Genomic DNA, 26,371 nt, shown 5'->3' on the forward strand with positions numbered 1-26,371 from the left:
GGCTGAACAGCTCAGATTCTTTCAGCCTGTCATCATAGGAGAGATGCTACAGTCCTCTGAGCATTTTTGTGGCCCTCCTCTGGACCCCAGTTGTGTTGGGGGTTGCATAGCTGGACACAGTACTCCAAGTGAGCTCTCACCAGAGCAGAGTAGTGTGGCAGAATCACCTCTCTTGATCTGCTGGCCATGCTTCTTTTGATGCAGCCCAAGATGCAGCGGGCTTTCTGGGCTTCAAGCACACACTGTTGGCTCCAGTACACCCAAGTACAGGACACGTCAGGCTCAGTAGTCTTGTTGCTGACATTTGTATCTTCTCTGTGAGTGCTCAGCATGCAGCCACCATCTGCAGCACAAAGGGAAGGTGTGGGGGAGAAGACTTTGGACAAGAGCCACCATTTTGCCTTGCTGTCATGGCTTCACTGCTATTGTCTGAGATACCCTTGCCATCAGGAATGAAGACTGAATCTGCATTTTGTTGTTGCCCTGGGATATGGCAGCTGGAATAGTGCCTGCAGGGACTCAGAAAGGTGTCCCACATGCCAGCTGAGCTTTAGAAGCCAATCATTCTTAACTACAACCACTTGCTTTTGTGATGCTTCTCTTCCTCCTCTACTAGCCAGCAATGAATATATTGAGAATGTTGCTAGGCAAATACTCAGCCTGCCTCTTCTGCACCACCTTCTCGTTAGCAGGGTCAGGCTGAACTGTCCAGCCAGGCTCTGGTGAAGCTCCACGTCAGTGTGGTTGTGACAACTGGCTGGCATGTGAGAGCAGCTTGTGCATATGCATGTAGGATGACCATGCTCTCTGTTGGTGTGCTCAGCCAGCTGCAAGACAGTGAAAGGTTAATGTTCATCTTGGCACTATGCAGCTTGTGTTAGCCCCCCTGCCCAGGTTAACCTACCATTTCCTGCTGCTCTTGCAGACTCCTTGCAGCTTCAGTAGTTATCATTGTACTGTTTTGTCATCAGTCCCCCATGTGAATGGTTTCTTTCCACACAGCTAAGATTTTGCTTTTAGTGGGGGCTGCTTATGGAACAGAAGATGGTGGCCAACAGCAGAGAGCACTGTGGCCTGTCAGGTTGCATGTTCTGGACCCTCAGCCATGAGATGGCCCTGCAGCTCGTGCCATTTCTTTATTATTGGATGCTTTCTATTTATCCCCTGTTTGCTAAGAATGTAGACATGTAGAGGTCATGTGCTTTCCTGGCTTTTCTTAGTTGAAAGCTAAAATGCTGTATTTGTAAGAGGAGCCCTGAGAGAAGCTACTTGCATCTTTCTGGGACCTTTGACACGAATTCTTTTCTAGCAATAGCATTCAAAACACAGTATGCCTGGAACGTTGTTTGTTTTCTGGCTCAGCAGCCAGAGGTCTAAAATATTTGTGGAATTCCCTGGTCCCATCTGACAGTTCAATTTCTTTGCAAGTTTGTTGGACTCTAAGCTTTAGGATAGGGTTCTCCAGCTTCCTTTAATATATATGGAGCTTTTCCTACACAGCATCTTGTCTGATGTGTGCTGAGAGTGTGACATCTCAAAAGCCTGAGTAATTTATTCTGGCACTTACAGAGATGTCTCGGGTGGCTTCCTGCTGTCACTGCAGTCACTGCTGTCACTCTGGCTCTTTAGGAGAAAGGCCCCTGGGAGGCAAGCTGGGGCTGGGGCTGAGGATATAGCGTTGTGCCTTTGAACTTGTCTCCTCCCAGGGATTATTTTCAGTACTCTGATGAGAAAGGCCTCGTTTCTGCCTACACTGATTCGGTGGGTTCCTGTGCTGGGTCAGAGTTTGCTGTTTTCTCCCTGATTGCAGGAAGTAAGTTTGATGTGTAGAACCAGAACCTGCCATAAAATCAGCACAACTGTTATTTCAGAGCAGACTGTGATGGTTTCCATAACATTATGTTGCTTGCATCCTCTGAAAACTGTAGCTTGCATGACTGCTCTGGCTTTCCTGGCTTCTGTTGTGCTGCCTGAGACCTCGCTTGCCCCTTCTCGCTTTGTTTCCTCCGTTCTGTCTGAATCCCAGGGCCAAATTAAAGGCAGCATTTCCCTTTGTCTGAGCGATAGAGAAGCGGGGTGTCCTGATCATCTTTGACAAAGATGACATGTCTTCTGATCTGTTATTAATGACTTTGCCTGGTTCAGCTGTTTTAATTAGCCTCAAATTAAACATGAATCTTTCAGTGTCTAGACTGCATCTGTCTGTGGAGATAGCAGGTGGCAGTGGGGCATCCTAAATTGCAGTGAAAGTGGCCAAGAGCAGGAGGATGCTGTAGTGTGGGAGCAATGCCCATGACCACCCCAGCGAAGCTGCACTTGGAAGGAGCTATGCTGAATGGGGAGCAAACACCGTGGGTCACGGTGGTCCCGACCTTGCTGCTCCACGGCTGTATGTCAGCCATGAAGGAGCTGAACTTTGTTCTCTGCCCTGCGGCAGAGCCTCCTTGTGCGGGCAAGTCGGGGTGTGTGTGTTAATTTCTTTTTTGTTCCTTTCCTTGGGTGGGAAACACAAAATGAGTTCTCCCTTACCACTGAGGAGGGCGGAGAAGCCCCGAGTGGCGGAGAGGGTCGCCGGGGAGTTGCAGCAGGCGGCAGGGCGGGGCGCGGGTGCCCGCCGCGGCGGGGGCGCGGGGCTGGACCCCAGGTGAGCGTGGAGCTGCGGGTGCGGGAGGGCAGGGGCGGACGGCGGCCCCACCACGGCAGAGCGAGGGGCGGGCGGCTGCCTCTCGGCGGCCCCTCCGTCCGCGGAGCCAGCCCTGCCAGGGTCGGTGCCAACGCAGCGCCTCGGCGAGGGCGGCGCGGGTCAGGTCCCCGCTCCCCGCCATGGATAGCGGGATGCCGCTGTCCGGTGTGCAGCGAGCGCTGATCCGGGAGAGCTGGCAGCGAGTGAGCGGCAGCCCCGTGCAGCACGGCCTCGTTCTCTTCACCAGGTGAGTGGGGCGGCGGGGACGGGAGGCGGCTACCGCCCCCCCACCCCGGCCGCCCGCCCGGACCGACCCGGGGGCGACGGACGGGCTCCGCTTCTCGCAGTGAACCCTTCCCTTCGCCCAGCGACGGCTCTGGCCGGCTGCCGCACGCCGCCCTCTCACGGAGGGGCTGGGGTCCCGGGAGGAGCGACGTGGGGATGAGGCTCATCCACCGCCAAGGGCAGCAGCGGGCAAGGCCGCCCGCCGGTGAGAAGTTTGTTCTAGAGAGATGGAGAGCGAGGGAGAGGGGCAGGATTTGTGCATGTCTGTCCATTGACCCTCTGCCTTGCCAACGTTGCTTCAACCCTTTGAAGAGCTGCGTGGACGCCCAGCTCTGGGGAGCGGATGGAAGGCACCTCAGGTGGTCGGTGGCACGGCACCCTGCAGCCCAGCCAAAGCACTGGTGAGAGGCTCAGCCTCCAGGCAGATGAAGCGGTGTGCCAGTGGAACGGCTGAACCCCAACTCCTTGCCTCTCCTAAGCAGATTCATGTCTCGATTATGGGAAGAGAAAAAGGGGAAATCTATGAGAAGTCATTTTAAAAGGACAGTTGGAGAGCTGATAACTAACTTAAGGCGCAGGATCTATCAGGTGGGAGCCAAAACTTGCAGAGCAGAGCTGGGAGCAGTGACAACAATTTGGCAGTTTTAGTGGAGGGGATGCACCAGTTTGACATGCAGACTGGGGAGAAGAGAGACTGTCTGGCCTGAATTCCCTGTGGCCTCCATGGACAGCACCAGCCTGTTAGACCTGCTTGAATATCTGCTGCCGAATACGTGCTTGGCATATGCTGGTGTGGTGGATGAGAAAGAACAAAATAGGAGCTGCTGGTGGTGTGGGAGAGTGGGACATTAGGTGAGTTTATAAGTGCCCTCCTTGCTCAAATAGGAAAGGTAACTGCTGGAGCTTGCAGGCCTTCCCCAGACTTGGAAGCTTTTGGGCTCTAGGGGTTAATGAAGTGAGAACAGGAAGAGGTCAGACAACAACCAAGACTTTAGGAAGAAGGGCCAGGCTGGTGAATTTCTGATCCTCAAGCACCTGTCTGAGTGCTGGGTGATGTGAGCTGAGGAAATAGTGACTTTTTAGACTATTGATAACTAGGATTGCCCCAAAGTAAGGCTTCATAATTTCTGGGTCCTTTACGTATAGAGAGGGATCAGTAGATGGGAAGAAAGGCAGAGGGGGCCTGTGAGTGTGGTGCTGATGAAGTTGTTTGTGGAGTGAGCAGAGTTCTAAATAAAGCTGAGGAAATGAGAAGATGGAGGTTTCTTTCTTGCTCTTGCAGGTTATTTGACTTGGACCCTGACCTGTTGCCCCTTTTCCAGTACAACTGCAAGCAGTTTGCCAGCCCTCAGGAGTGCCTCTCTGCCCCTGAGTTTCTGGATCACATCAAGAAGGTGAGAGAGGGGCTGTGGCATGACCTGAGCACAGCCTCTGTAGAGGAGGGAGCCCTTAGGCGGCGGCTTGGCAGTGTGGGGTGGGGTGTCTGGCTGGGGAACCACTGGGAACCACTGGGGGTTACTTGTGCTGGCAGAAAGTGTTATTGCCAAGTCAAAGTGCCCTACAACAGTGGGGAGACGATGAGGATGCAGGTTGTGGTGGGGAAGAAGAATCACACTGATTTCCATGCCTTTATCTGGGAGTGGAGCTCTTCTTGTGAATGTTGGAAGGCCTCTTCTACTGTGGTGAACTCACTTCTGTCCCAACGAGGACTAAAGCCCTCCGCTTGGTCACATGTGGACCCACTGTTTGGAGAGGCTGTTAGTGTGCTGCAGAGCCAGAAGGCCCACAGAATCTCTTGGACAACCTCTGGAGGAGTGCTGACATATGCTGAAAGAGAGAAGAGCAATACTGATGTCACTGGGAGAGCTCAGGCATGGACAGAATTACACCTGGTGCAGCAGATACTGCGCTGAGCCCTGAAGGGCAGCCATACTGGGGCAGGGCTCAGCCTTGGCTTGCAGATGCTTTCATAAACTCTCTGTCTCCATCTTTAAACCAGTTTGGTGCTATCTTTATACCATTTTGGTGCCTTGTTTGCCTGTCCTTATTCCTCATAAGAGGCTGTTTCAGGATTGTGCTCTTCTGATACCTGAAAGATTTTTGTTATTTTCCATCCTCTATTTATTGGCAAAGTTAAGTCCATTTTTACTTCTGCTATTATTGCTTTGAGCTGAAATAGCTCTTTGCTCTTGTTGGAGATAATTTCCCTGTTGAAATTATAGAGTACAATTCTATCACCTCTTGGCTTTGCCAAGCTAACTGTGCCCTGGCTTTAATCTCCTCTAATTTGTTGTGTCTGTTCCCTTCATCCCACATTAACCCTTCTCTGTCCTATTTCTGTTTGACTTTTCATGCTCCTGGGATGCTGCAGTGGTACAATGCCTTACCAGACCAGGTTTCTTGGCTGTATTATCTACCTCATCCACTTGAAATACTTGGTTGGTCTTAGAATTGGAGTTGCCTTACTTGTAACTGCATTGTCTTGGCGACTTCTGGGTGGAAACTCTAGTCCTTGCAGCTTCCAGGGCTCCCTGGAGTTGTCCTGGGATCCTAAGAGCTGTAATGACTGCATCAGCATTACAGCTTTACCTGTAGCTGCTCTGCTTTAGGGCTGTTTACCCACTCCAGGAGGTCAGCAGTGCTGCTTGCAGTTTGCATCTCTGGTAGTCCCCCATGGAAGGATTTGGTGTGTGCTGCTGCCATCATACCTCATTGATGTGACACACAGATCACACTAAAGCAAAGGAAAGATCAGAGGGCACCTGCTGGGCTGGGAGGTGGTTGGGCTGAGAAGGGAAAAGTAGAGGGGCCAGGCTGTTACTCTGGGAGGGCAGCAAAACCCTTGTTGTTTATTGCCATTCTGCCCCTCTGTTCCTGCAGGTGATGCTGGTGATTGATGCTGCTGTGAGCCACCTGGAGAACTTGTCCTCTCTGGAAGAGTATCTCTACAACCTTGGCAAGAAGCACCAGGCAGTTGGTGTGAAGGTTGAGTCTTTCTCGGTGAGGCATCCTCTCTTGTCCACTACAGTTGTTTATGCAGCCCTGCCTGCAGCCCTGCTGCCCTCCATCCCTCTGTGCCCACCTGATAGGTTCTGCTGGCTGGAGAGGAAGTTGGTCACTCAGGGCAGTCCCTGAGCTGCTGATACCTGTGTAGTGATGGTGGCTCGATAAGGGAAACTCTTGTTTTCTGTCCTCTCCCAATAAGCTCAGGGAGAAAGAAGAGGGGAGAAGGGGATTTACCCTGTTTGAAGACCACAGTTGGGTTACTGTGACAAAGGGATGTAGACTCAGCCTTTGTCCTGGACCCTGGACCTCTGCATCAAATGCTCTGGGCAAACCTCACTGCACCTGGGAAAGAGAGCATCTACCTCTTTGTGTCTGCACTGTATGATGGGCTGCCTGCACCTTGACCTTGACCCTTGCTTCCTCCATGGCAGTAAGACAGCAACATCCTCCATATTAAACCCTTGCTTATTCCTTTCCTGCCATCAAGCACAGGCAGAAATGCTGGATCATGCAGTGGGAAAGGGCAGGGTAAAGGAAAGGTGTCTAATTAACACATGCCTCCCTCCTGACGACCACTAGATTTGGTCCTCTTCAGAGGAAGCAGAGTCTCCTTTGCCTGGTATGCTGATCTTCACAAGCCCTGTGCACAATGTGTAGATGGTTGAGGCCCCATCCCTGGAGGTGTTTTAAGACCAGGCTGGATGAGGCTCTGGCCAGTCTGACCTAGTGTGAGGTGTCCCTGCCCATGGCAGGGGGGTTGGAACTAGATGATCCATGTGGTCCCTTCCAACCGTGACTGATTCTATGATTCTTTTGGGTTGAGCTGCTCACAACAACATGAGGAGCAGTGCCCTGTTGAGGCAAATGCTGAGCATTCAGCCTGGGGTCTCAGCCACTCTCCTGACATCAGAGCATTGCTCAGCTCTGCTGATCCACTCCTGTGACAGGGAATGGGGCTGGCTATCTCCATTGGGAAGCCACGAGGACAGACATGTGCCTCTCTCCTGGTGTCACAGGAGCAGTATCAGCCCTTGCTCCCTGCCTGCACTCCCCACTCACCTAGGGTGGGGTAAGGGTCAGCACAGGGCAGGGAAAGGGTATGTCACACACTGGCTCTGGGCCCTATCTGAGCAGAGAGGGATCAGGTGGCCTGGCCTTGCTGGTGGAGGAGGAGCATCTGCTCTGCAATGGGAGAAGTACAAAAGGCAGTGAAGCGAGATAAGGGGCTGCATGTCATCCCCCTCGAACTGAGCTCGATGCCTTTATGTTTGGTTTGCAGACTGTTGGTGAGTCCTTGCTGTACATGCTGGAGAAATGCCTTGGCACTGCCTTCAGCCCAGACATGCAGGAGGCTTGGAGCAGACTCTATGGTGCTGTGGTGAAAGCCATGCGACGTGGCTGGGACACTCTCCCAGAAGGGGTCTAGATTCTGCCAGCCATCCCCATCCCCAACCATGCAGCCGTCCTGGGTAAGGGGAGCGCTCACGCCATGCTCTCTGCCTTTCTCCATCCCTGTCTTTCTCTGTGCACTGGCCCATTGCTGTCTTTTCAGTCACTGTGCTTCAGGGCTCTCCCAGTGATTCTGCCTTGCTTTGACATGACCACATCTCTGCTTTTGCCAAGGGCTGGCAGGGTACATCTGCAGTGAAGCCTAGGAGTGCCACAGCACAGGTACACTGCTCTGCCCCAAGTTCCTTCCAGCTAGCTGGAGTGCTAGCACCTACGTACCTACTCTGGTTTTTAGCTGGTTTGTCTTCCCTCCTTTTGCTACCCACTCCAGTCAGATGACAGCTACCACAGGCCTCTCAGACTTCTCTGCCTGAGATCCTATTTTCCATGTTCAAGACCTGCCAAGTCTGGCACTGCTTACTTGTCCTGTTCTGCTGTGCCCAGAGATTTTGGCTCCCTCCCAGAGGTAGGGGAAACAGAGGTGGGGAGCTGGCCGTGCTATGCAGCCATCCTCCTCAAACCTTGTGTAGAGCTTTTCCCCTTGTCCCTTCAGCACCATTGTCACTACCAGATGGTTAATTCTGGTACTTTCTTCTGCCTTGCCTCTTCCCTGGATGGCATCCGTGACTTTTCCTTGTGTCAGCTTGGCCACAGCTCAGTGTGTTTCCTGAGGATGCTTCAAGCAGTGGCATCAAGTTAACCCTGGTTAACTTGATGAGGTTAGTTTTAGCAGATCTGGGCTGCCAGCTGAAAGGCTTTGTGTTGCTTTGGCTGTTTGGTTTAAGCTCAGAGCCAGCAGAAATGCAGCAGCAGTGGTGGCTCGCTACTGCTTTGTTTTGAGGAGAGTAAACACAAAGGCAAGATGTCTTAAAGTAAAAATGAAGCTTGCAATCATGTCATGGCAACAGCTTCCAGAAAACATTTTGGCTCTTGGCCAGAGGAAGCACAGCTGAAATTTCTCTGGTGATGCTGTCAGGACCTGGAGCACTTCCCAGCTGCACACAGTGCCCATCTGCAGAACTACTCACCCTTTATTAATTCCTACCAGCCATACTTGAGACCCAGCCACTTTGGAGCAGAAGAAAGCCCCCAGTCAGGTGTGAGCAGCAGTGCAGTGGGGTTAGGACAGGAGAGAGAAGACAGCATCTACGAGAAGAAATCCCAGGATGTGGCTGAAAGGCAGCACCTGAAGGCTCTGAGGGTAGCTGAATTTGAGCACTTTAAAAGTGCTCCTCTTTATGGGGAAGTTGCTGTGGGACAGGCATAATCATGTTTACAACCATCACTAGTCCCAGGGCAGGGACATGGAGCAAGTTTTCAGTCACAGGTAGTGTAGCTCCCTTTTTTTACTGCTCCTTACAGGCAGGAGAAGCCTGTCGTTGAGAGCTAAGCTGGTTCTGTTCTAGAGACACATTTCTCCTACACTTGGATGTCCTCCGCTCTGGGGCAGAATAGAGCTGCCTGCACATCACAGCTGCAGCTGAGGTCTCCCAGCCCCATGCCATGGAGAGGATGTTGTGGTGCCCTGTGAGATGGGGCTTTGGTTCCATAAGACCAGGCCTGGTGGTGGCCATGAGCTTCCAGTGAGCAAGGAGCTTTCCAGCTGTTTGGGTGGGGTGATGAGGGGTGGTGTGGCATAGGCAGTGAACGGCCTCATGTAGGATGCTTGCTGTCCTCCCCTGGGGAGCAGGCTCTGCTTCTGCAGTTCTACACCATGGTATGCATTCTGGCCCATGGCTCTTTCCATCAGCTGGGTCAGGTGAGGGTCCTTCCCTTCTTGTGCCAGGCAGTAAGGGATGGAGGAGCTGGGGCTGGGAAGAGGCACTGATTGTGATGGCATGGTATGGCGCAGGAGAGTTTGGGAATAGGGACATCCTGTTTGCAACCCTGTTCTGGGGCATCAGCCTTCAGCAACACAAAGCAGACCTTCTGACGCTGACAAGTAGGCAGCTGTGTGATGGGTAGGGTGTGGGTGTTCCTGCTACTGCCCTGAACCATCCCTGGTCCCTCTAGCTTTCCCAGCTCTTTGACTTCTCTTCTGTACCATGTTTTGTGTAACTCCTAAGAGAACTGATCTAGTCTGTGTGCCTCTTATACCCAGCTGTACTGTTTAATAAAGAACAACAGTGAATCTTGGCCATTTTTGCTGCCTTGTGTTTATTTTAATATAAAAGGCTTAAGCAAGAAAAAAGAAAAGGAAAAAAAAAAGAGGATGGCAGAGAGGGGTTTACTGGTTTCATGCTGGCTCTAACTTTGGAGATACTGGTCACTGAGAGTGATTGTGTAGTCCAGATTGACTGACATGAGAAGGCATCCAGCACCAAATGTCTGTTGAGAGCTTTTGTGCACTGTAATTGAATGGGTGAGCAGCAGAGGAGCTAGCAAAGGCATCCCACTGCTGGCTGCTCATTACCTTTCCATTTAACAATCTCTAATGCAATTAGAATTTTAAGCAATCAGCCTAAAAATCCCCTTCCCATCGTTCAGCTGCTTTTGTTCTTTGAGCTAGCATCAGCTCACCCATTGCTGGTTGCCCACAGCAGCAGGGCACAACCTTGAAGCGAAGTCCTTCCTACTTCCTTGCAGTGTCTACCCTGCCAGCTTGGACTTCAGAGCACCCCAGCAGCCCTGCCCCAGGGAACAGCTGGTGAGGATGCAGGAGGTCCTGTCTTCCTCCTCCTCAGGCCTGTTCTGACTTTAGCAGGGTGGGTTTGCAGCCCTGGGACAGTCGGACACTTGGCACTGAAGTATGATGACCTCTAGAGCAGGTAAGCAAACGTGACGACTGTAACAGCATGACCCGGGCAGGAAATCCCAGCCCTGCCATGAGAGAGCATGGCCAGCATCCTGGGAAAGCCATGCAGCTCTGCCTTGGGAGGTGGCTGGGTCTAGAGGGCAACAAGCAACAGGCTGTGAAAGGCAAGTAGAGAAGCAGAGATCGGAATGCAAATAAATCTTCCCTGTGGTTCAATGATAAGTATTTCAGCTCTTCCTGGGCTGGAGCACTGCTGCCAGCCCCAGGGCTAGTTAGGGGGGCCCAGTCCCAGTGCTGCAGGAAAGAGACAGTGATCCCCTTAGCAGCACCCTCATCTTTGACTTGCTGTGCCAGCACAGAGGTTTGCCACAGCTGCCACAAAGCACCCCAGGGAGGCTCTGGGCACTGCCTGCCCCTGGCCAGCGGTGGGAGGCACGGTGTGACTGCTGGGACCCTGCCTGCCAGGGGCTTATGTATAAGGCAGGCTGTGCATTTCCTGAGGGCAGGAGTGGCAAGGCACAGCCTGATGGGGCTCACACCACCTCATTAGGCTGGGAACAGCTTCCTTGGCGTGAGGGCTGGGAGAGCCATGAGGTGAGGGGGCAATCACGACCCTTGCCCACAGCAAGAGCTCCTGCCTCAGCTCCCTGGTGTCAGCCAGGCCCTGCATCTAGCCTTGTTGACAAAGTTATCAATGGTGGGTGGCCTTTGTGGGGGCATGTGATGAGGAGAGTGGGGTTTAAAATGTTCCATTTTTTTCACCCAACAGGAAGCCCTCCCTGAGTCCCCTGTCTGGGACCTGTGGAGCATCCAGCAGGAAGCTGAAACAAGAGGCAAATAATTCCAGTAGGAATTTGAGTATAACAAGTGCTATCTGCTCAAAACCTAGAGAAAGGCTCTCACCGTGGAAGGTGTCCCTGCCCTATGGTGGGGGCAGGGTTGGAAACTAGATGATCATTAGGGTCCTCTCCAACCCCAACCCTTCTATGATTCTAAAACATTGTTCACCCCCTTCCCTGGGACTTGGTGGTGGCAGTTTAGTTTTGGGAACATCTGCTCCCTCCCCAGATAAGATGGGCCCCCCTGCTACTTCCACTCCTTGCTGTGGTCCTAGAGGACTTCCAGGCTGTCCTTCTGTTCCCTCCAGGCAGTGTGTACCACTTTGCTGGTGTCCTGAGCCAGCCCTGGCTGTGGGACAAGGACTGGCAGAAGGGCAGGGGAGGCACATGCCTGTTCCAGTGCCGCACCCAGCCCCCAGTGTTTGGGATGGTGCTAAGGGCTGTGGCAACCTTTCTGAGAGGAGAGGGTGGGGTGCTTCCTCACTCCTGCACCTTTGCTGCTTCTGCCCACTTGCTGGGGTTTTCTTCTGTAGGGCCTATGGTAGGTAGCAAGGTGACTGGAGGTAGAGAAGTGTCCCATGAGTCTCCTCACCCCTGAAGCCTCTGCAGGACATCCCCAAGAAGGGTCAAAAGCAACCTGCAGCTGGGAAAAGAGGCTTGAGGTCCTGGGCAGGATGTGCAGAGGTGACATGAGGCAGCAGCTGGGTGAAGTCATTTTATTCAAGGCACAGTCATAGCAATAAATCACAAGAAGGTACAAACCTCTGGCACATTCCAACAGCGGGGCAGCCAGGGGCAATCGGACCAGCAGCCCGAGCTCCTCAAGACATGGTGCCACTCACAGACACTTGCTTCCACCCAGAGACAGGCCACCAGCATCTTCCTGCTCCAGCCAGGGGCAGGCAGTGAGGGCAGCAGCTGAGCTGCAGGCAGCCCCACGGACACCTGGGCAGGAAGCTGTGAGCTCCCCACAGTGCTTGTTGGGGTTGGGAAGGAGAGGCTGAACTCAAGTCTCCTGCAAGGCAACTGCTCAGTGGCTAGTGTGCTGCAGCCATCATCCCAGCATGCAGGAGCATGGGTGAGACGGGCTAAAGAGCTGCCAGCTAGCCAAGCTGAGACCCACCAGCCCACAGGGATGTCCCAGGGCTCACCTAAGTCCAACAAAGCCCCACAGCTCACTGCTGGGCTGCCCCCTTCACAGGACTGACCAGGTTCACTCTGCCAGTGGCAACAGTAATGCTGAGTGGTGCCAAGTATTTGCCTTTGCAAAGCAGCACTCCCCATACCAGCAGCCTTGGTGCCATCAGAGCTGTGACAACACAGCCCTGGTTCTTCCCTCCCTGCACAGCCCTGGGATGACAGCTAGAATTGCTCTGAAGCCAGGTAAGTCAGGAGCAGGAAAATGGGCCCTAAGATCAAAGCAGAGCCAAGCAAGGAGCCAGCAGGATGGGACAGGTTAGCCTGATGGGATAGAGGCCAAGCAGGGTGAAGATCTACCCTCATCCCCAGAGGCCTCCATGGCTGCTGTGGAAGAGCCAGGAAACACCAGGGATGCTGCCCAGGCAAGGAGCTGGCACATTTACACTCAACCAAGCAGGACTCACACTCAAGAGACAGTGTGACTGCTGGTGGAGCATCCCATGGATGCAGCTTGTCAGTAAAGGTAGGTGGCACACCAGGACCTGAAGGCTGGGGTCCTGCCAACCTCCCCACCCCTCATTTCTCCTGCAATGGGATGGAGCCAGCCCCACAGGGAGCCTGAGCACAAGGGAGATGCTACCCAGGAGAGAGGGATGATAAGGAACTGCCCTTATAGCCATTAAAACAACTGTGCCTTCTCCCTCTGCTCCTCCCTGAGGACCCAAGGCCACAGGTATGCTGCAGCAGTGGAGGGACGGAGTGGCAGAGCAGGGAAGAGCTTGGTTTGTGTTTTGACATCTGCCTCAGGGTAGGACCACTGGTGCTTAGGCAAAGATGGGAGCAGCCCCTCAATAAAACACACTCCTCTCAGCAGTCCCTGCTTTATTGGGCAAAGCCTTGGGGGTGGCAGCAGGGGTGGGCAGGAGGCTGCAAGGCCAGCATTTGAGGAGGCAGCGGGACAGCCGCCACGAGCAGCGGGAGGGCATGATGGGAAGCGAGGATTAGGAGTGTCTGCCCCATGCCACGGAGGACCTGGAGGACAGCACGGGGGTGGGCACATTCATCTGAGCTGTCTGGGCTGCTATTCCCCTCACAGAGGGGCCAGGGCCTCCCTCCTGCCCACAAAAGCATTGCCTTTCAGAGAGATCCTCTCCCCACATCACTGCACCCTCTCTTCCCCAAGATGAGCTGGAAAAGGTAGGTGGGTACAGGGGCAACATGGGGACTGAGCCAGTCCAGGCAGCGGGAGGGACCAGCAGAGCCTCCTGCCACTTCACACACAATGAGGTCTCTCCTTCACATCAATCCTGGTGTCCCCAAGCCCCGTCAGCAAGGTGGCCCCCACCAGTACTGGGAAGGCTCCTTCCTACTCCCTGGCACATACTCCACTTGGCACAGCTGGTCCTTGCCCTGGTGGATGCTCACTGGTAGCGTGCCTGGCTCTCCATCACCGGGCCACTCCTGTACTCGCCCTCCACTGTCTCCAGTTCTGTCTCAAAGCTCTGCAGCCCTCCATCCTCTCCATCCTCTGCTGGCTCCAGGTGGTTGCCCATGGTGCCATAGGACTGGTGTGCTGGGGAGGCTGCTGGCGTCAGACTCAACTCAGGCTCCTGTAGGACAGTGGCCACAAAGAGCTGCCCCGGGAGGGGGCAGTGGAGTATCAGAACCCAGGGGACTGAGACTGGGGTGGCCACAGTAGGGCTGGGGTCGGTTACTCACGTTGGAATTAGGGGTAGAGGAGACACTGCTCCGCTCCACGTCATTGAAGGCTCCCTCAGACTGATCAGACATCTGGGGAGAGGGAGGTTGGGATGAAACCACAGTTTGGGAGTCCACAGCTCATGCTGGGGCAGCCAGGCACTACCTCAGACTCTCCAGAGAGGCAAGGAGGGGATGCAGTGAGGCAAGGAAACAGGACAGGCACATGCCTGCACTCACCTGGTAGCTAGAGGGTTTCCGTGGCTGCAGCTTCTTCAGACAGAGGCCAAGGAAAGAGAAGACGATGCAGGCAAGGAGGACCACAAAGGTGAAGAGGGTGACAGGGCGAGTGGGACCTAGAGCACAGAGACACTGGGGCAGTACATGAGCATCCAAGGACCTGCCACACATCCAGTGAGCTCCAGGCTGCTTTGAGTATTACAAGTTCTCAACCCTCCTCCCAACACACCAGGTGACACCCACCTCTTCTGCCAGGTCTCCATCACACATTCCCCGCTCCCATCCCCCTTCCCACCCTCCATGCTGTGCCTGACTTAGACATATCGTCCCACTAAGCACGAGATGTGACCATCAGCAGTGTCAGGAGGCAGCCCCAGGCCCTCCCTACCAAGGCGCAGGACGGAGAAGAAGAGCAGCCAGAACATGCAGAGGATGGGGGCCACCACAACCTGGCTGATGGCAGCAACGTGGAGGCGCTGGTTGAGCTTGGTGGGGATGTACACGTAGTAAATGTTGTAGCGGTCCACCATGTGCTTCAGCAGCATGTAGAGCAGCCCTGGCGAGAGGAGAAGGGCCACTTGCGGGGGACAGAGCGTGGGGTACAGCAGGGCAGGCCCAGGGTATAATGCCCACGGGTGCCCTCCTGCACCACACAGGATGCTTATGCTCCTACACTGCTGCTGGTGGCTGGGACAAGCTGCTGGTGGCGTGGCCAGGGACAGCGGGACTGTGGCCGTGGGATGGCACTCACCGAAGGGGACGATGATGGGGCAGGTGATGCTGTAGGTCATAACGACAGAGAAGATGCAGCAGGTCCAGGCGTACTCCAGTCCAAACTGGAACTGGTAGGCTTGGCTCTGAGGCACAATCAGCAGCATCATTAGTGTCCCTGCCACTGCAAAGGCTGGACCTGCCTTTGCAGCCTGACCCACACAATTGCCTCCCTCTGTCAGCCCCTACGAGGTCTGCAGAAGTCCCAAGCCTCCCCGCTGCAGCAGGCCAGCCTGAGTTTCTGTGGCAATGCATCCAAAACCCCTTTCCCCACCGTGGAGTCGGGAAGGGGGTGAAGATCAAGACGTGTGGGAAGAGAGGTAAGGAGGAAGGCAGCTCCCCATTTTCATGGCTGTGCCAGCTGACACCTGGGCCCCTTCCCCCAAGTCGCATGTCAGGGCAAAGCCCTGGACCAGCACAACGCAGAATCAGTTTCTTGCCCTTTTTTGGCCTGTGGAATAGGATCTGTGGCATTTGTGACATGTGGGCCAGGAGCTGATATAAAATGGGTTGGCTAGAGAGCACTAGAGGCTCTTCCTGGGGTTTTCCCCTCTGCACATGTGGACCACACTTTGCAGGCCAGAAGGATTCCTCGAGAAACAGAGACACTAGGAGGACTACCCCCACCTGGAACCAGCGTTGTGAGTATATTTGGAACCTGCCTGAGTCTCCAGGGAATACCTTCTCTCGTTAGGAGGGGCAATATACTGCTCTTGGGTCCTATCATTTTGCAAGCACTGATCTTCACCCATCTGCACCCGTTCCTGTGCTCTGGCAGATACTGTGCCACCGAGCAGCCAAGCTGTCAACAGCACTTTTCCGAAGGTGTGTCTCAGTCAGGCGGGTGGCAGGGTTTCTACGTTCATACAGCAGTTGGTGTTTCTGTTAGCTTCCTGCCTGCACCCCTCTATCCCTAACAGTTTCCAGCAAACACAGCCCCGCCGCGCTGGGTGCCGCGCACGCCCGGGTGCGACCAGAGCCACCTACCCGCTTGACGTGGAGCCGCTCAGGCTCGGACTTGGCGAAGCAGAGCCGGGCGGTGTAGACGAGGAGGCCTGGGATGCGCAGCAGCTCCATGGCCGTCCCGATCAGGCTGGAGGTGACCACGTAGTTGACGAAGAAAGCGCCATTGTCCGGCAGGAAAACGCACCTGGCCAAGAGATGCAGAAGGGGAGAGGATGCTTGGGCAGCTGGCCAGGGCAGCAGCCAAGGGCTGATGTCAGGAGCTCTCCCTTGCTGTGGAGGTTTGGGAGCTCCTTGATACTCACTGGAACTTGATATCGGCCTCATCCAGAAAGCGGGTATCGAAGAGCCAGCGGAAAAAAAGGTCCAGGCTGAAGAGGGAAGAAGGAGAGCGAGCTGCCCTTATGAAGGAGAAAAGTCACAGAGCAACGTGGGAAGCTTCTAGTGGGCATGTGCTTTCCTCTGACCTGGGTGGGTGACACCCTCTAGACTCTACCAAAGCAGCCCCTTCTGCCACATGGGATCACTGTGGCTGGGTGCTCACCTCCTAGCCAGGATTGCTGTAGCTGGGGCTGGGCTACACAGATACCTGACTTGGTCCTCTCAGGGTCTGCTAAAGGGCTGACCCCAAGCAGGACACCACCAGCACACCCTGGGTCCACCCTGGCAGCCTAGCAAGCTGCGTCACTCTCCTCCTCCCTTGCAGGGAATCTTTTTGTCTGTAACCATCTGAGTGCTCAGCACAGCTAGAGAGCAAGTGTTTTCCTCCCCAGAGCCAGCCCTGTTTCAGCAGCAGTGGGCCCTCTGCCCTTTGAGGCTAGCACATGGGAAGTGAGGGGCCCAAGTGTGCTCCTGGCTGCCAGGAGTAGGGACTAACAGCATGGCAGGGAGGTCTATACCTGCTCAGCCCCAGTGAGGGCAGGATGATGACCATGAACACCAGGAAGAAGAAGCACTTGTGCATGGTGAGTTGATTTTCACTTGACCTGCAGAAAGGGGAGGGAAGAGAAGAACATTGCACTTTCCAAGGCAGAGATTCCAAGGAAGAATCTGGGCTGGGTCTCACTCTTCACCAAGGTGCTGCTTCCAGCCCCAGGAAGCCAAATGCATTTGATCTGTTCATCTACTGGGGCCTTGTAAGACCTTTCTGAGGCCAGTGGAAATCACCATAAGGAATCTGCTCCAGCAAAAGCTCTTGTCCTCCCAGCCTCTCCCCTCCATCATCCCCATCATCGCCCACCATCCCTGCTGGTGTAGACACCCAACATGTCAGCTAGGTGTCTACAATGAGTTCAGGAACCCACATTTCCCTCAAGAAGTGATGACAAATCTCCTGTAAGGACTCAGAAAATCAGGATTGAGGGCTGGGGATGGTGGAGGGTCAGAGAAGGTACATCACAGGAGTTGGGCAGACTGCTTACAAGACTTTGAGTACCCCAAACTTCTACTTCCACCGTGGAGGTCTGGGAGCATAGCTACGATGTGCCACCCAAGTCAGGGACTTGGTGCTGCCAATCCACCATCACACTATCCCTTTCAAAACCTTCTTCAGATTCACATTAAACCCAGACCCATGTGCCTTCGGCAGCACTCTGGAAGGACTGGGGGTTATTGCAAGGAAATGGTTCCTTTGGGCACCGACTTGGGGCTCTTTCATGAAGGGCAACACCCAGTGGGCTCTGCAGGCGTCTGCCAATCCACTGCCTGCCCCACTGCAGGCCAAGTCCCATGAGTCCTCCCATGTCCCACAGCCCTTAGGGAGTGGGGGGGTGAGCCCCTTTACCTTGTCCAGTGTGACTCGAAGAATGCTGAGTAGTAGACGAGGAAAGGCAGGAAGACAGAGAAGGCCCAGAGCAACAGTGTGGGGAAGAACTGGGTGATGATAGGGTTCTACAGGAGGAGAGAAGTCAGACACCCCCTCAGGAACCCACCAGAACTCAGTCACGTTTGAGGCAGCTTCCTGGGCCTCCCAGCACAGGATGATATGTGCAACAGGTGGGCTGGGGCATCCCCTCCCTGAGCAGCAGTGTTTGTTTCAGGAAATAAGAGCCTGAGGCTAGCCAAAAGCATCACAGGTATGCTCTGAGCCCCAGTGCCCACCCAACAGCTCACAGGTCAGTGAGCAGGAAGGCAATGTGCTGCTGGCAGCTCCTGAAATCTTGAGCTCTTTCCATCCCTGTCCTCTTGCATGGACACTAACCTGCCCTAGCCCATGGACAACAGCACTAAAGCTCAGGTTTGCACAGGTGCTAGGGCTCTGCCACTGGAAACACATGGGGATGGATAGCAAACAGGGGCATGACCACTCCTTGCCTCTCATTAATGCCCATCCCAGTGATGCCTCATCTTCTCAAGCCAGAGTAGACCCAGTACTTTCCCCCTGTTATGGGCCAAGCTAGAAACTGAGACTCTTTGGGAAAGCTGGCACATAGCCCCAGGGACTACCTTCAGGCTCTCCACAGGGTGTGTGACGTTGAACATGTCCATAGTGTTGACAATGATGGCTGGTGTGGTGAGGAAGAAGAGGAGGATGAAGAGGCAGGTATTAAGGAGAATGAATCTTAGCCACCAGGATGTGCCACGGACGGATAAATTCTCCCTGTGAGAGGAAAACACAACTCAGGCATGGTGTGGAGGAAGACCCACGTGTTCTGGGTCTCCTAGCTTGGCTCCCCAAAGCTCTGCCTCCCACTGCCTGCACCAGCCATCCTGGCAGCCATTGCTGTGAGCTCACCCCTCCCCTCTCTACTGTAAAGACACTTGCAGAGACCTCAGAACCAGAGTCTGTACCACCAGGAGACTTTAAAGTCAGGCTGAAGAAATTGGAGCCTGACAATCACTCCAAATCTCATGTGGCTGAGGCGATCACTATCTCCCTTGCTGACTTCTGTTATGGACACAGGAGGGATTGTCAGTCCCTGCCACACTGGGAAAGTGCCCTGTAGATATGGGCACGGTTTCCCTACAGCTGTGTGGGCTTTCTGCTGTGAGCTCCCTACAGGTATGGATGCTGGTTCCCCTTGGCTGCTCCCCTCCCTTCCTCCTTCCCACCACAGGGTTCACCAGATGATATCGCTGGGTGCAGGAGCATAGCAAATGCCCCACTGGTGTGACTTGACCACGGTGGTGACAGACGACTGCTGGGGGTGCTTGCGGCAGCGGATGTGGCTGTAGTCCTTCAAAATCCTGCAGGAGAGAGCCAGGTGTCAGGTTCAGACTAAGGGCTCAGGACCCCACACACATTTCTGGTCAGACTCTTTCTGCAGCCCCAACAGAGTGGCCATATCTGCAGATGGCAGAGGCACAAAGGAGACAGACCCTGCTGCCTGGCTTTGGCTGGAGAAGCCGGCAAGGTGCCCCAGTTCCCTAACAGTGGTGGTCACCGGGCTAGGGGATGTCCCCATGGCCGCTGGCGAGGGGTACTCACACAGCTGTCATCCGCTCATCCTGGAAGGTGACGAAGGCCACGTCGAGCCGCTTGAGCGTGATGCGGTTGCGCTCGGCATTAAACTCATCCGTCAGCTTCTCCTCCAGCTCCCCATAGTACTGCTCTGCATCCACCTGCAGGAGCAGCCAGGGCTCTGCTGTGCTCGCCGGGCTGGGGCACAGGCGAGCTGCCACGCTCTGCCTCGCCCCGGTGGGGCTGTGCTGCCAGCAGCCTCATACCTGCTCAAAGCCACAGAAGCGGCAGCAGAAGAGGCGGGCGCAGGGGTGGGTTTTGATCATGATCTTCCCCTCCTTCTGCGCCTTGGTGGTGAAGTAAAGGCGTCCCTTCATCGCCTTGCGCCTGCCGGGAAGCAAGCAGGGGTGAAGCTCATTTGGGCAGTGGCAGCCAGCCAGCCAGCCTGGGTCCCTTGACACGGTAGGGAGGCAGGGCGCAGCCACTCGCAGCGGGGAGCTGCCTGCACTCACCTCTCCCCATCCAGCTTCATCAGCTTGCGCACGTCGAAGCAGAACTGGACGTTGGTGACGGTGCAGCTGGGATAAGCCTCACTGTGGACACAAGGACACGGTGGCACCGGGAACTGGGTGAGACAGAAGCAGGCCCTGCCTCCTGCTTGCCAGCCACCTGGTGAGGCTGTGGCACACCACTACTTACTGGAAATGCTTGATGATAAGGGAAGGGTCTGTGATCTCCTTGGGGATGTGGGTAACCATCAGTGTCCGGGCAACCTCAGGAAGGAGAAAGTACAGAGGAGGTGGATGGGCTGGGGGGTCTTTGGGACCCGTCACTGCCACCCCTGGCCACCCAGCCACCAAGAAGGCAGAAGTGAGCCAGGTCACTGATTACTACCCCAGAGGCTGCTCAGCAGAGACCTCTTCAATTTCCACTCCCAGGCCCCAGCGGCATAGCGGAATGCTGTCACCCCCCAGGCAAGATGGGCACAGCAGAGCTTCAATCTCAAGAGACAAGGCAGTAAAACATTTGCCTCTGGGGTGCTGGCCTTTCTCCAGAAGCTGGAGAAAAACAGCTATTTCCTTCCCTGGCTGCTCAGTCCAAGGCTGTTTCTAAAGCTCTCCCTACATACTGGGAACATCCTTTCTGCAAAGCACGGAGTTGTCCATTGGCATTGAACAAGGCAGAGCTGGAGGAGGAGCAGTTGCTCACCTTCTCATTCTCTCTGTATTCAAGGTGGACAGAGTGGTGAGCCATGCAGAGGATGGTGAGGATGAAATAGATGAGGGCGAAGATGCTGTGCAGCCACAGGAGACGGTCTCTAGAGGAGGGGAAGAGGAGACCAGTGAGCAATGTGGCAGGCATGTGGCATGCAGGCCAGCCTGGCGTTCAGTGTCTCACCTATGGCCATCCCCACTACCCAGGAGGACCTTCCTGAGCTGGCCACAGGGCCCCCACCCTAGGGATGAGAAGTGCAGCATCCAGGATGTTGTCTGAGAAATGAGGCTGCCCAGTGTCCCCAAGAGCACTTCTGCCAGCAGTGCCAGTGTGACAGCTGCTGTGATGGTGCTCACACATGGTGCAAACCACCACCAGACACGGGGCTACTGCGACTGGCATACTGCTCAACATGAACCTGTCCCTGCTGCGCATGGGGCTGTGATGAGTGCTGCTCCTGGGGGCTCCCAGCAGTGCCCACCACAGCAACAGCACCCATAGCCCCCCCGGACACAGGAGCCACATACTGTGTTGGGATGTTGGCGATGGTTGTCCGTCCAAAGTGGGTAGGATTGTGTCCTGCAGGGAAAGAGAAGCATGAGGTTAAAAGATTAAACCAAGGAGGTGTGCATGACCGTGCTCGCAGGGTTAGTGTCTGTGATCTTTGCTCCCTCCTTCTCCTCAGGTCCCCACCAGGTTCCCACTGCCCTGAAGCTCCCTGTCCCTTGCATTCCTTGATCCCACAGCTGATTGTGGATTCCTGTGCACAGAATCACAAAATTATTGAGGCTGGAACGGACCTCTGAGCTCATCAAGTCCAGCCTATGACCTAACACGACCACATTGACTAGGCCATATCCAGTCTTTCCTTAAAAACCTCCACGGACAGCAACTCCACCACCTCCCTGGGCAGTCCATTCCAGTGCCTAATTACCCTTTCCATCAGGAAGTGCTTCCTAACATCCAACCTAACCCTCCCCTGGCACAGCTTCAGGCCATGCCCTTTCATCTTGTCACAAACTGCCTGGGAGAAGAGCCTGACTCCCACCTGACTACAACTTCTGTTCAGGTAGTTGTAGAGTGCGATAAGGTCACCCCCGAGTTTCCTCCAGGCTAAACAGCCCCAGCTCCCTCAGCCTCTCCTCATAAGACTTTCCCCCTAGTCCCTTCACCAGGGGGACTGCTGACAAAAAAGGGCCCTCCATCCCTGCAGCATGGTGCTTGCCTCAAGACTGGGGAAGCTTGCATCACACTCCTAAGCCATCTTGTGACTGGAGAAGAACCTACCCAGAAGGTCCCCCGAGAAGTTGACAGGCAGGATGACAGCCACAGAGAGCATGCAGACCAGCATCAGCAGAACCAGGAGGTGCCGCTGGAAGGAGAGGTAGGTGGTGGCATCGACTCCACACTTGCTCTGAATCTCCTCATCCCTGGGGGAGAGATGAGTAGGAATGAGAACCAGAGGTGCCTCCCCACCATCTCCCTCCCCAGGGACACTGGCTGCTCTGGCCTCACACAACCCACTTCATGACATCCTGCCCACGGCATGTGGGATTTGGGCACAGAGGGAATGAGGGACACAAGCAGCCCTCAGGTTGCCATACTATTACAGGACCAGTTCCTATCAGAGGAGGCTGAAGCCCTTTTCTGTGGGACACTATCCAGGGCTCAGTGGAAATGCAGAGGGGAGCCTTCTGCTCTCTCTCCAGGTTGTATGTTTTAAGAAGGCTCTCCTCTGCCACTCATCCCAGCAGCCCTGGGTCATGGGCCACCACCTGTGGCCACTGGCTCCCCGGGTGGGCAGCAATGGGGCACAGCCATGATGCTGAGGGCATACTTACTTCATCTGGTAGATAGAAATGAGCCAGGAGCAGAATCCCTGGAAGGGAAAAGAATTGGGATGAGGTGGGGTCACCACTCCCCATAGAGGAGACAAGGAACAACATGCACTGGAGACACATGTGGCAGTGGTACGATGCCTGAGGCCCCAGGACTGAGCAAATGGAAGCAGAACCCCAAGCAGCTCAGTAATGCTCAGCCCAGTTGGCTTATCCTCACTGATGGCAAAGGCTTCAGGAGCAGCAGGACATCTCTAGAACACAGACTTCTGGCTTCCCTCCTCTGCCCCACCCCTCATGGTCCTCAATGTGCAGTGTGCTTTTTTGACCACTGCCGAGCACTGCGCCAGCACTGCTGCACAGGGCCTCGGGCACAGGCTGGATGTTGTGCAAGGGCTCACTCCCTGTCACTGCCTAGGCAGTATCTCTCCCATCCATTATTTCATGTTTTACAGACACCAGAGGTCATGCAAGTTCAAGGGCCCTCTGCAGTCTTCCTGGTCATGGCTGTACCCAGTAACACTCAGCTACCTGGTCATTCTTTTCACACTTTCTGGAGGGTTTATGCTGACCTTGGATGGGAGGCACCTCAGGTAGCTCCCTGTGGGATTGCCTTAACCTGCCCCATCAGAGCTGGCAGTTTCTTCCTCCTCTCCACCTCCTGGCTTTAGCCATGCCAGGACCTTCTCTCCTTCCCCACAGCTGAGTTTAATCTGATTGACAGCAGCAGGAGACTTGGGAAGTGCAAGTGTCTTTGTGCCCATCAGCTGTGCAGTAGTTGGACAGCTCCATAGCACATCCACACTGATTTCCTTCCTACACCTTACTCCAGGGCTCTGCTCCATAGAACATCTAGGAGGCTGTCTGTGTAGACTCTAAGATCTCTGGCCTGTAATTTCTTGGATTTGTAGGGTTTCCAGAAACTGTCCTGATAAAACATCATTTGTTAGCTGATTCCCAGCTCTCCAGGACCCCCATGGGCAGGAGAGAGGTTGCACACTGCAGTCAGTAGCTTGGCTATTTGTCTCAGGGTGAGAGAGGAGTCATCTGCCCGCTCCTGGGAATTGGTCAGGCTGCTTTTACTGCAACCTCATCTTCTAGCCCCGCTGCTAGAGGGACACTCCAGTGCTTTCCCAAAGAGAAGGGCTCTCTGTAAGGAATTTGGTCAAGCTCCTCCTCGCTGAATACAGGCACCAAAACTTTATTTAGCTCTCCTGCTCCATTGTTGCCTTCTCCATCAACTGGTTTCCATCTTCAACATCTACAGCCCTACAAACTCTCTGGCAGGTTTCCCGTTTCAAATGTGTGAAGAAAAATCCAGGCTCTCCACCTTTTTTTTCCTCAAAAGGAACCTTCTCCCCCTCTTAGACTATTTGGTATCTAACCTCATGGAGTTTAGATTTTCCTCACTTGGGAACAGACTGGCTTTTAAAAAGATGCCTTCTTCCTTCTGGTATTCTCCTTTGATCTGCTCTTCAGCAGTGCTGGCTTTCCCTGTGGTCTTTTTCTCAGTTATTTGTTTAATAAGCAATATAGATTTGCTCAGAGCATCCAGTGCAGAGCCTTTAAACAGACCTCCTGCCACCTGCAAGGATTTTGCTTCTCTAGCTTTCCTGCCTAGGTGTTTGGTTTTTTAAATAGGTCATGCCATTATTTTTGTTGTTTTCATCAGCACACAGGTGACTGATTTTTGAACTCCTGTTGACAAAGAAAAAGAAGGGGAAAAAAAGAGAAAGAGACAGCAAAAGATGTCCATCCATGCTTGTTTCCAGCAAAGCCTGATTTGTGCCTGGTGTGGAAGAGAAACAGAAGATGTCTTTAAAGCCCCTGCAGCCCACCACATCAGCAGAGGTGGAGGTATGTCATGCTGGGACCAGAAAGTCTGAGAGCACACAGTGAGGCTCTGCCCATGAACACAGCTAGCTCCCTGCAGCTGGCAGGGATGGCCATGCAGCTGGGAGACATTCACCCTGGCAAGAGCACCCCTTCTGAGCTGCCATTCAAGGCAGAGGACTCAAAACAAATCAAGACAAATAAGCCTACCAACTGTCCCAGGAATACCCTGCTGCTAGAGGGTGTTAAGGAGGAAAAACCTGCTAGAGGGTTTAACTTTGACCATTTAACTTCTGACCTGGATTTCTGGTGAAGAGCAGGTCAGGCTAGGCCAGGAGGAGCCCAGCCTGGGCTCCCACTGTCATGTCCACTGGCACTCACCATGTCCTTGTTGTCAACATCCAGAGGGCTGCTCTCTGATGGGGACTTCTCCTTCTCGCTCTGCTCTCCGTAGAAAAGCGACGTCAAACTTTGGAGTGAGGGAAGGAGTGGAGCAGTGAGGCAGGAGAAAAGCAGCAGACAGAAAAGGATGAGCACTCTCAGAGAGGCTTCTCCTAGGACAGCAGCCCAGGAGATACCTCCTCACTCCCTGTATCCTACACTAGGGCTGGACTGCCACTGGGCTCAGGGTGGGGGCTGCATCTGGCTGCCTCCATGCCATCTTTGCAGCGGTTCTGTGACCCTGGCCCATGCTAGGATGGCTCGTGGAGAAATGATCTTAGCTCCAGGACAAGGGGCTGCTCAACCAGATTTTTTCTGTTCCACTTGTTTCAGTCCTCTCAAGTGGTATTACAGTAAAAAGGAAGGTAATATTAAGCCTTGATTGGTCCTTTGATCTCCCTGGTGAAAGGAAAAGTCTCCTATCTATTGCCAGACTCACTCCAGAGCCCAAGGCCAAGAGAAGCTGGAGAAGGTGAGAAGACAAGAGAAAGCCTATATGGAATTTGCTTCTGCAGGCTGCCCAACCTTGCAGAGACCCCTCCTGTGTCACCTGCTTGCGCAAAGAAAGATGCACTGCTGCCTGGGGTGAGCTGTGCTGCGGCAGGCAGGCAGCTGCTGGCAGCACAGCCTGCCTGGAAATCTGGTCTGGCAGGACACCAGTATTTTTTGTGGAATTCTGCATGTAGCCCAAAGGATGTGCCAGGCAAGCTGCCTTGGTGACAGAAGTAACAGTGTCATTGCTGCATGTCTCCCTCTGCCTCCTCCACTGGCCCACCCTGCTCATCCTCAGAGAGTCATGAGAAGAGGCAGCAGCTTGGTCCCCTCTTGAAAGCAGCTCTTGGGCCTCTGATCTTCCTAGGACAGTTCCCTCCCTGGCACAGAGAGTACCATCACCAGATGGTGCCTGCAAGAGGGAATCAAAGCTGTCCTGAGCTTTCCCTCTACCTGCAGCAGATGGTGCCTGTGCCTTCACAGGCAAGGACAGCCAGGCCATTTGTAGTGGGAAGAAGGGACAAGAACAACTGCTGAGCTTCTCCATGAGCCACCCTGCAGTGCTGGCCCTCCTGACAGCACTCTTGGAGACTGGAGCCACTACCCATGGTGACTTTGCATTCTTCTCACCTGTCATTGTCCATCAGCAAGGCCAGGCGCCCATAGTCCCAAGCTGCTTTCCGAAGGCAGGAGAAGACCAAGAGGAGAAGCTGGAAGAAGAGGGAAGAGTAAAGTTGAAGGTGTTTGCCACAGGGTCTCACCTCAGAGGGTCTCCTCCCATCCCTCCCATCTGTTTTCTCACTCAGGAGCCCAAGTTTGTGCAAAACTCTTGCCTCAAGGCAAACTTCTGCTGCTCCATGGTTACATCACTGCTGCCCAAATGCCACCTGCTACCCACCATGACACGGGCAAAGCTTTTGGCTCCCTGCAGTCACCCTTGTTCCCTTAATAAGCTAGGTGCACCAGAAACAGGCTGCACTCATGTGGCTGTCAGCACACCCATACCACACTCACCCATCTGTGCTCACAGCCAGTTGCTGGCAGCACAGCTGAGGGCTGTAGCCTTGTGGTAGTTTCAGGCTATGCCTAGAAAATTTTCCACAGATGCTGAACAGAAAGTGGTAGAATGCAAATAAATCACCACTGGATGTAAAAAGAGAAATAATGATGAGCTCTAAATAATCCCACTGGACAAACTGGCAACATAAGCCAGTTCTGTAAAGTGCCTTTCGCTCTTTTTGCTCCCTCCACTCTGGCTGATGCTTCTGCTGGTGTCTGCTGACCTTGGCTGCATTGCTTGGTTATGGCTAAGTCTAACAAACA

At 54.2% G+C, this 26,371-nt stretch overlaps 2 protein-coding genes across 4 annotated transcripts in view; one reads left to right on the forward strand and one right to left on the reverse strand.

Moving 5' to 3' along the window:
* The first annotated feature begins 2,671 nt into the window (after positions 1-2,671).
* NGB (neuroglobin) lies at positions 2,672-9,548 on the forward strand. Its single transcript, XM_054162223.1, has 4 exons — positions 2,672-2,930; positions 4,251-4,362; positions 5,849-5,968; positions 7,254-9,548. The coding sequence occupies exons 1-4, from the start codon at positions 2,824-2,826 to the stop codon at positions 7,398-7,400; spliced, it is 486 nt and encodes a 161-aa protein (XP_054018198.1). The 5' UTR covers positions 2,672-2,823; the 3' UTR covers positions 7,401-9,548.
* A 3,161-nt stretch (positions 9,549-12,709) lies between these two features.
* TMEM63C (transmembrane protein 63C) overlaps positions 12,710-26,371 on the reverse strand; it is a 33,676-nt gene continuing 20,014 nt past the window's right edge. For all 3 annotated transcript variants that reach the window (XM_054161999.1, XM_054161998.1, XM_054161997.1), the window contains exons 4-24: positions 25,679-25,758; positions 24,497-24,584; positions 22,286-22,323; positions 21,732-21,874; positions 20,972-21,023; positions 20,439-20,547; positions 19,929-20,002; positions 19,742-19,822; positions 19,496-19,616; positions 19,257-19,390; positions 18,893-19,015; positions 18,275-18,428; positions 17,613-17,719; positions 16,729-16,815; positions 16,135-16,200; positions 15,854-16,016; positions 14,847-14,952; positions 14,484-14,651; positions 14,096-14,211; positions 13,877-13,948; positions 12,710-13,791 (exon numbers count right to left, since the gene is read on the reverse strand). In XM_054161999.1, coding sequence (XP_054017974.1) covers positions 13,579-13,791; positions 13,877-13,948; positions 14,096-14,211; positions 14,484-14,651; positions 14,847-14,952; positions 15,854-16,016; positions 16,135-16,200; positions 16,729-16,815; positions 17,613-17,719; positions 18,275-18,428; positions 18,893-19,015; positions 19,257-19,390; positions 19,496-19,616; positions 19,742-19,822; positions 19,929-20,002; positions 20,439-20,547; positions 20,972-21,023; positions 21,732-21,874; positions 22,286-22,323; positions 24,497-24,584; positions 25,679-25,758 — 2,295 coding nt within the window. In that variant the 3' untranslated portion in view covers positions 12,710-13,578. The remainder of the gene's footprint in view (positions 13,792-13,876; positions 13,949-14,095; positions 14,212-14,483; positions 14,652-14,846; positions 14,953-15,853; positions 16,017-16,134; positions 16,201-16,728; positions 16,816-17,612; positions 17,720-18,274; positions 18,429-18,892; positions 19,016-19,256; positions 19,391-19,495; positions 19,617-19,741; positions 19,823-19,928; positions 20,003-20,438; positions 20,548-20,971; positions 21,024-21,731; positions 21,875-22,285; positions 22,324-24,496; positions 24,585-25,678; positions 25,759-26,371) is intronic.

The sequence above is a fragment of the Dryobates pubescens genome, chromosome 5 (genome assembly GCF_014839835.1).
Source record: "Dryobates pubescens isolate bDryPub1 chromosome 5, bDryPub1.pri, whole genome shotgun sequence".
Taxonomy (NCBI): domain Eukaryota; kingdom Metazoa; phylum Chordata; class Aves; order Piciformes; family Picidae; genus Dryobates; species Dryobates pubescens.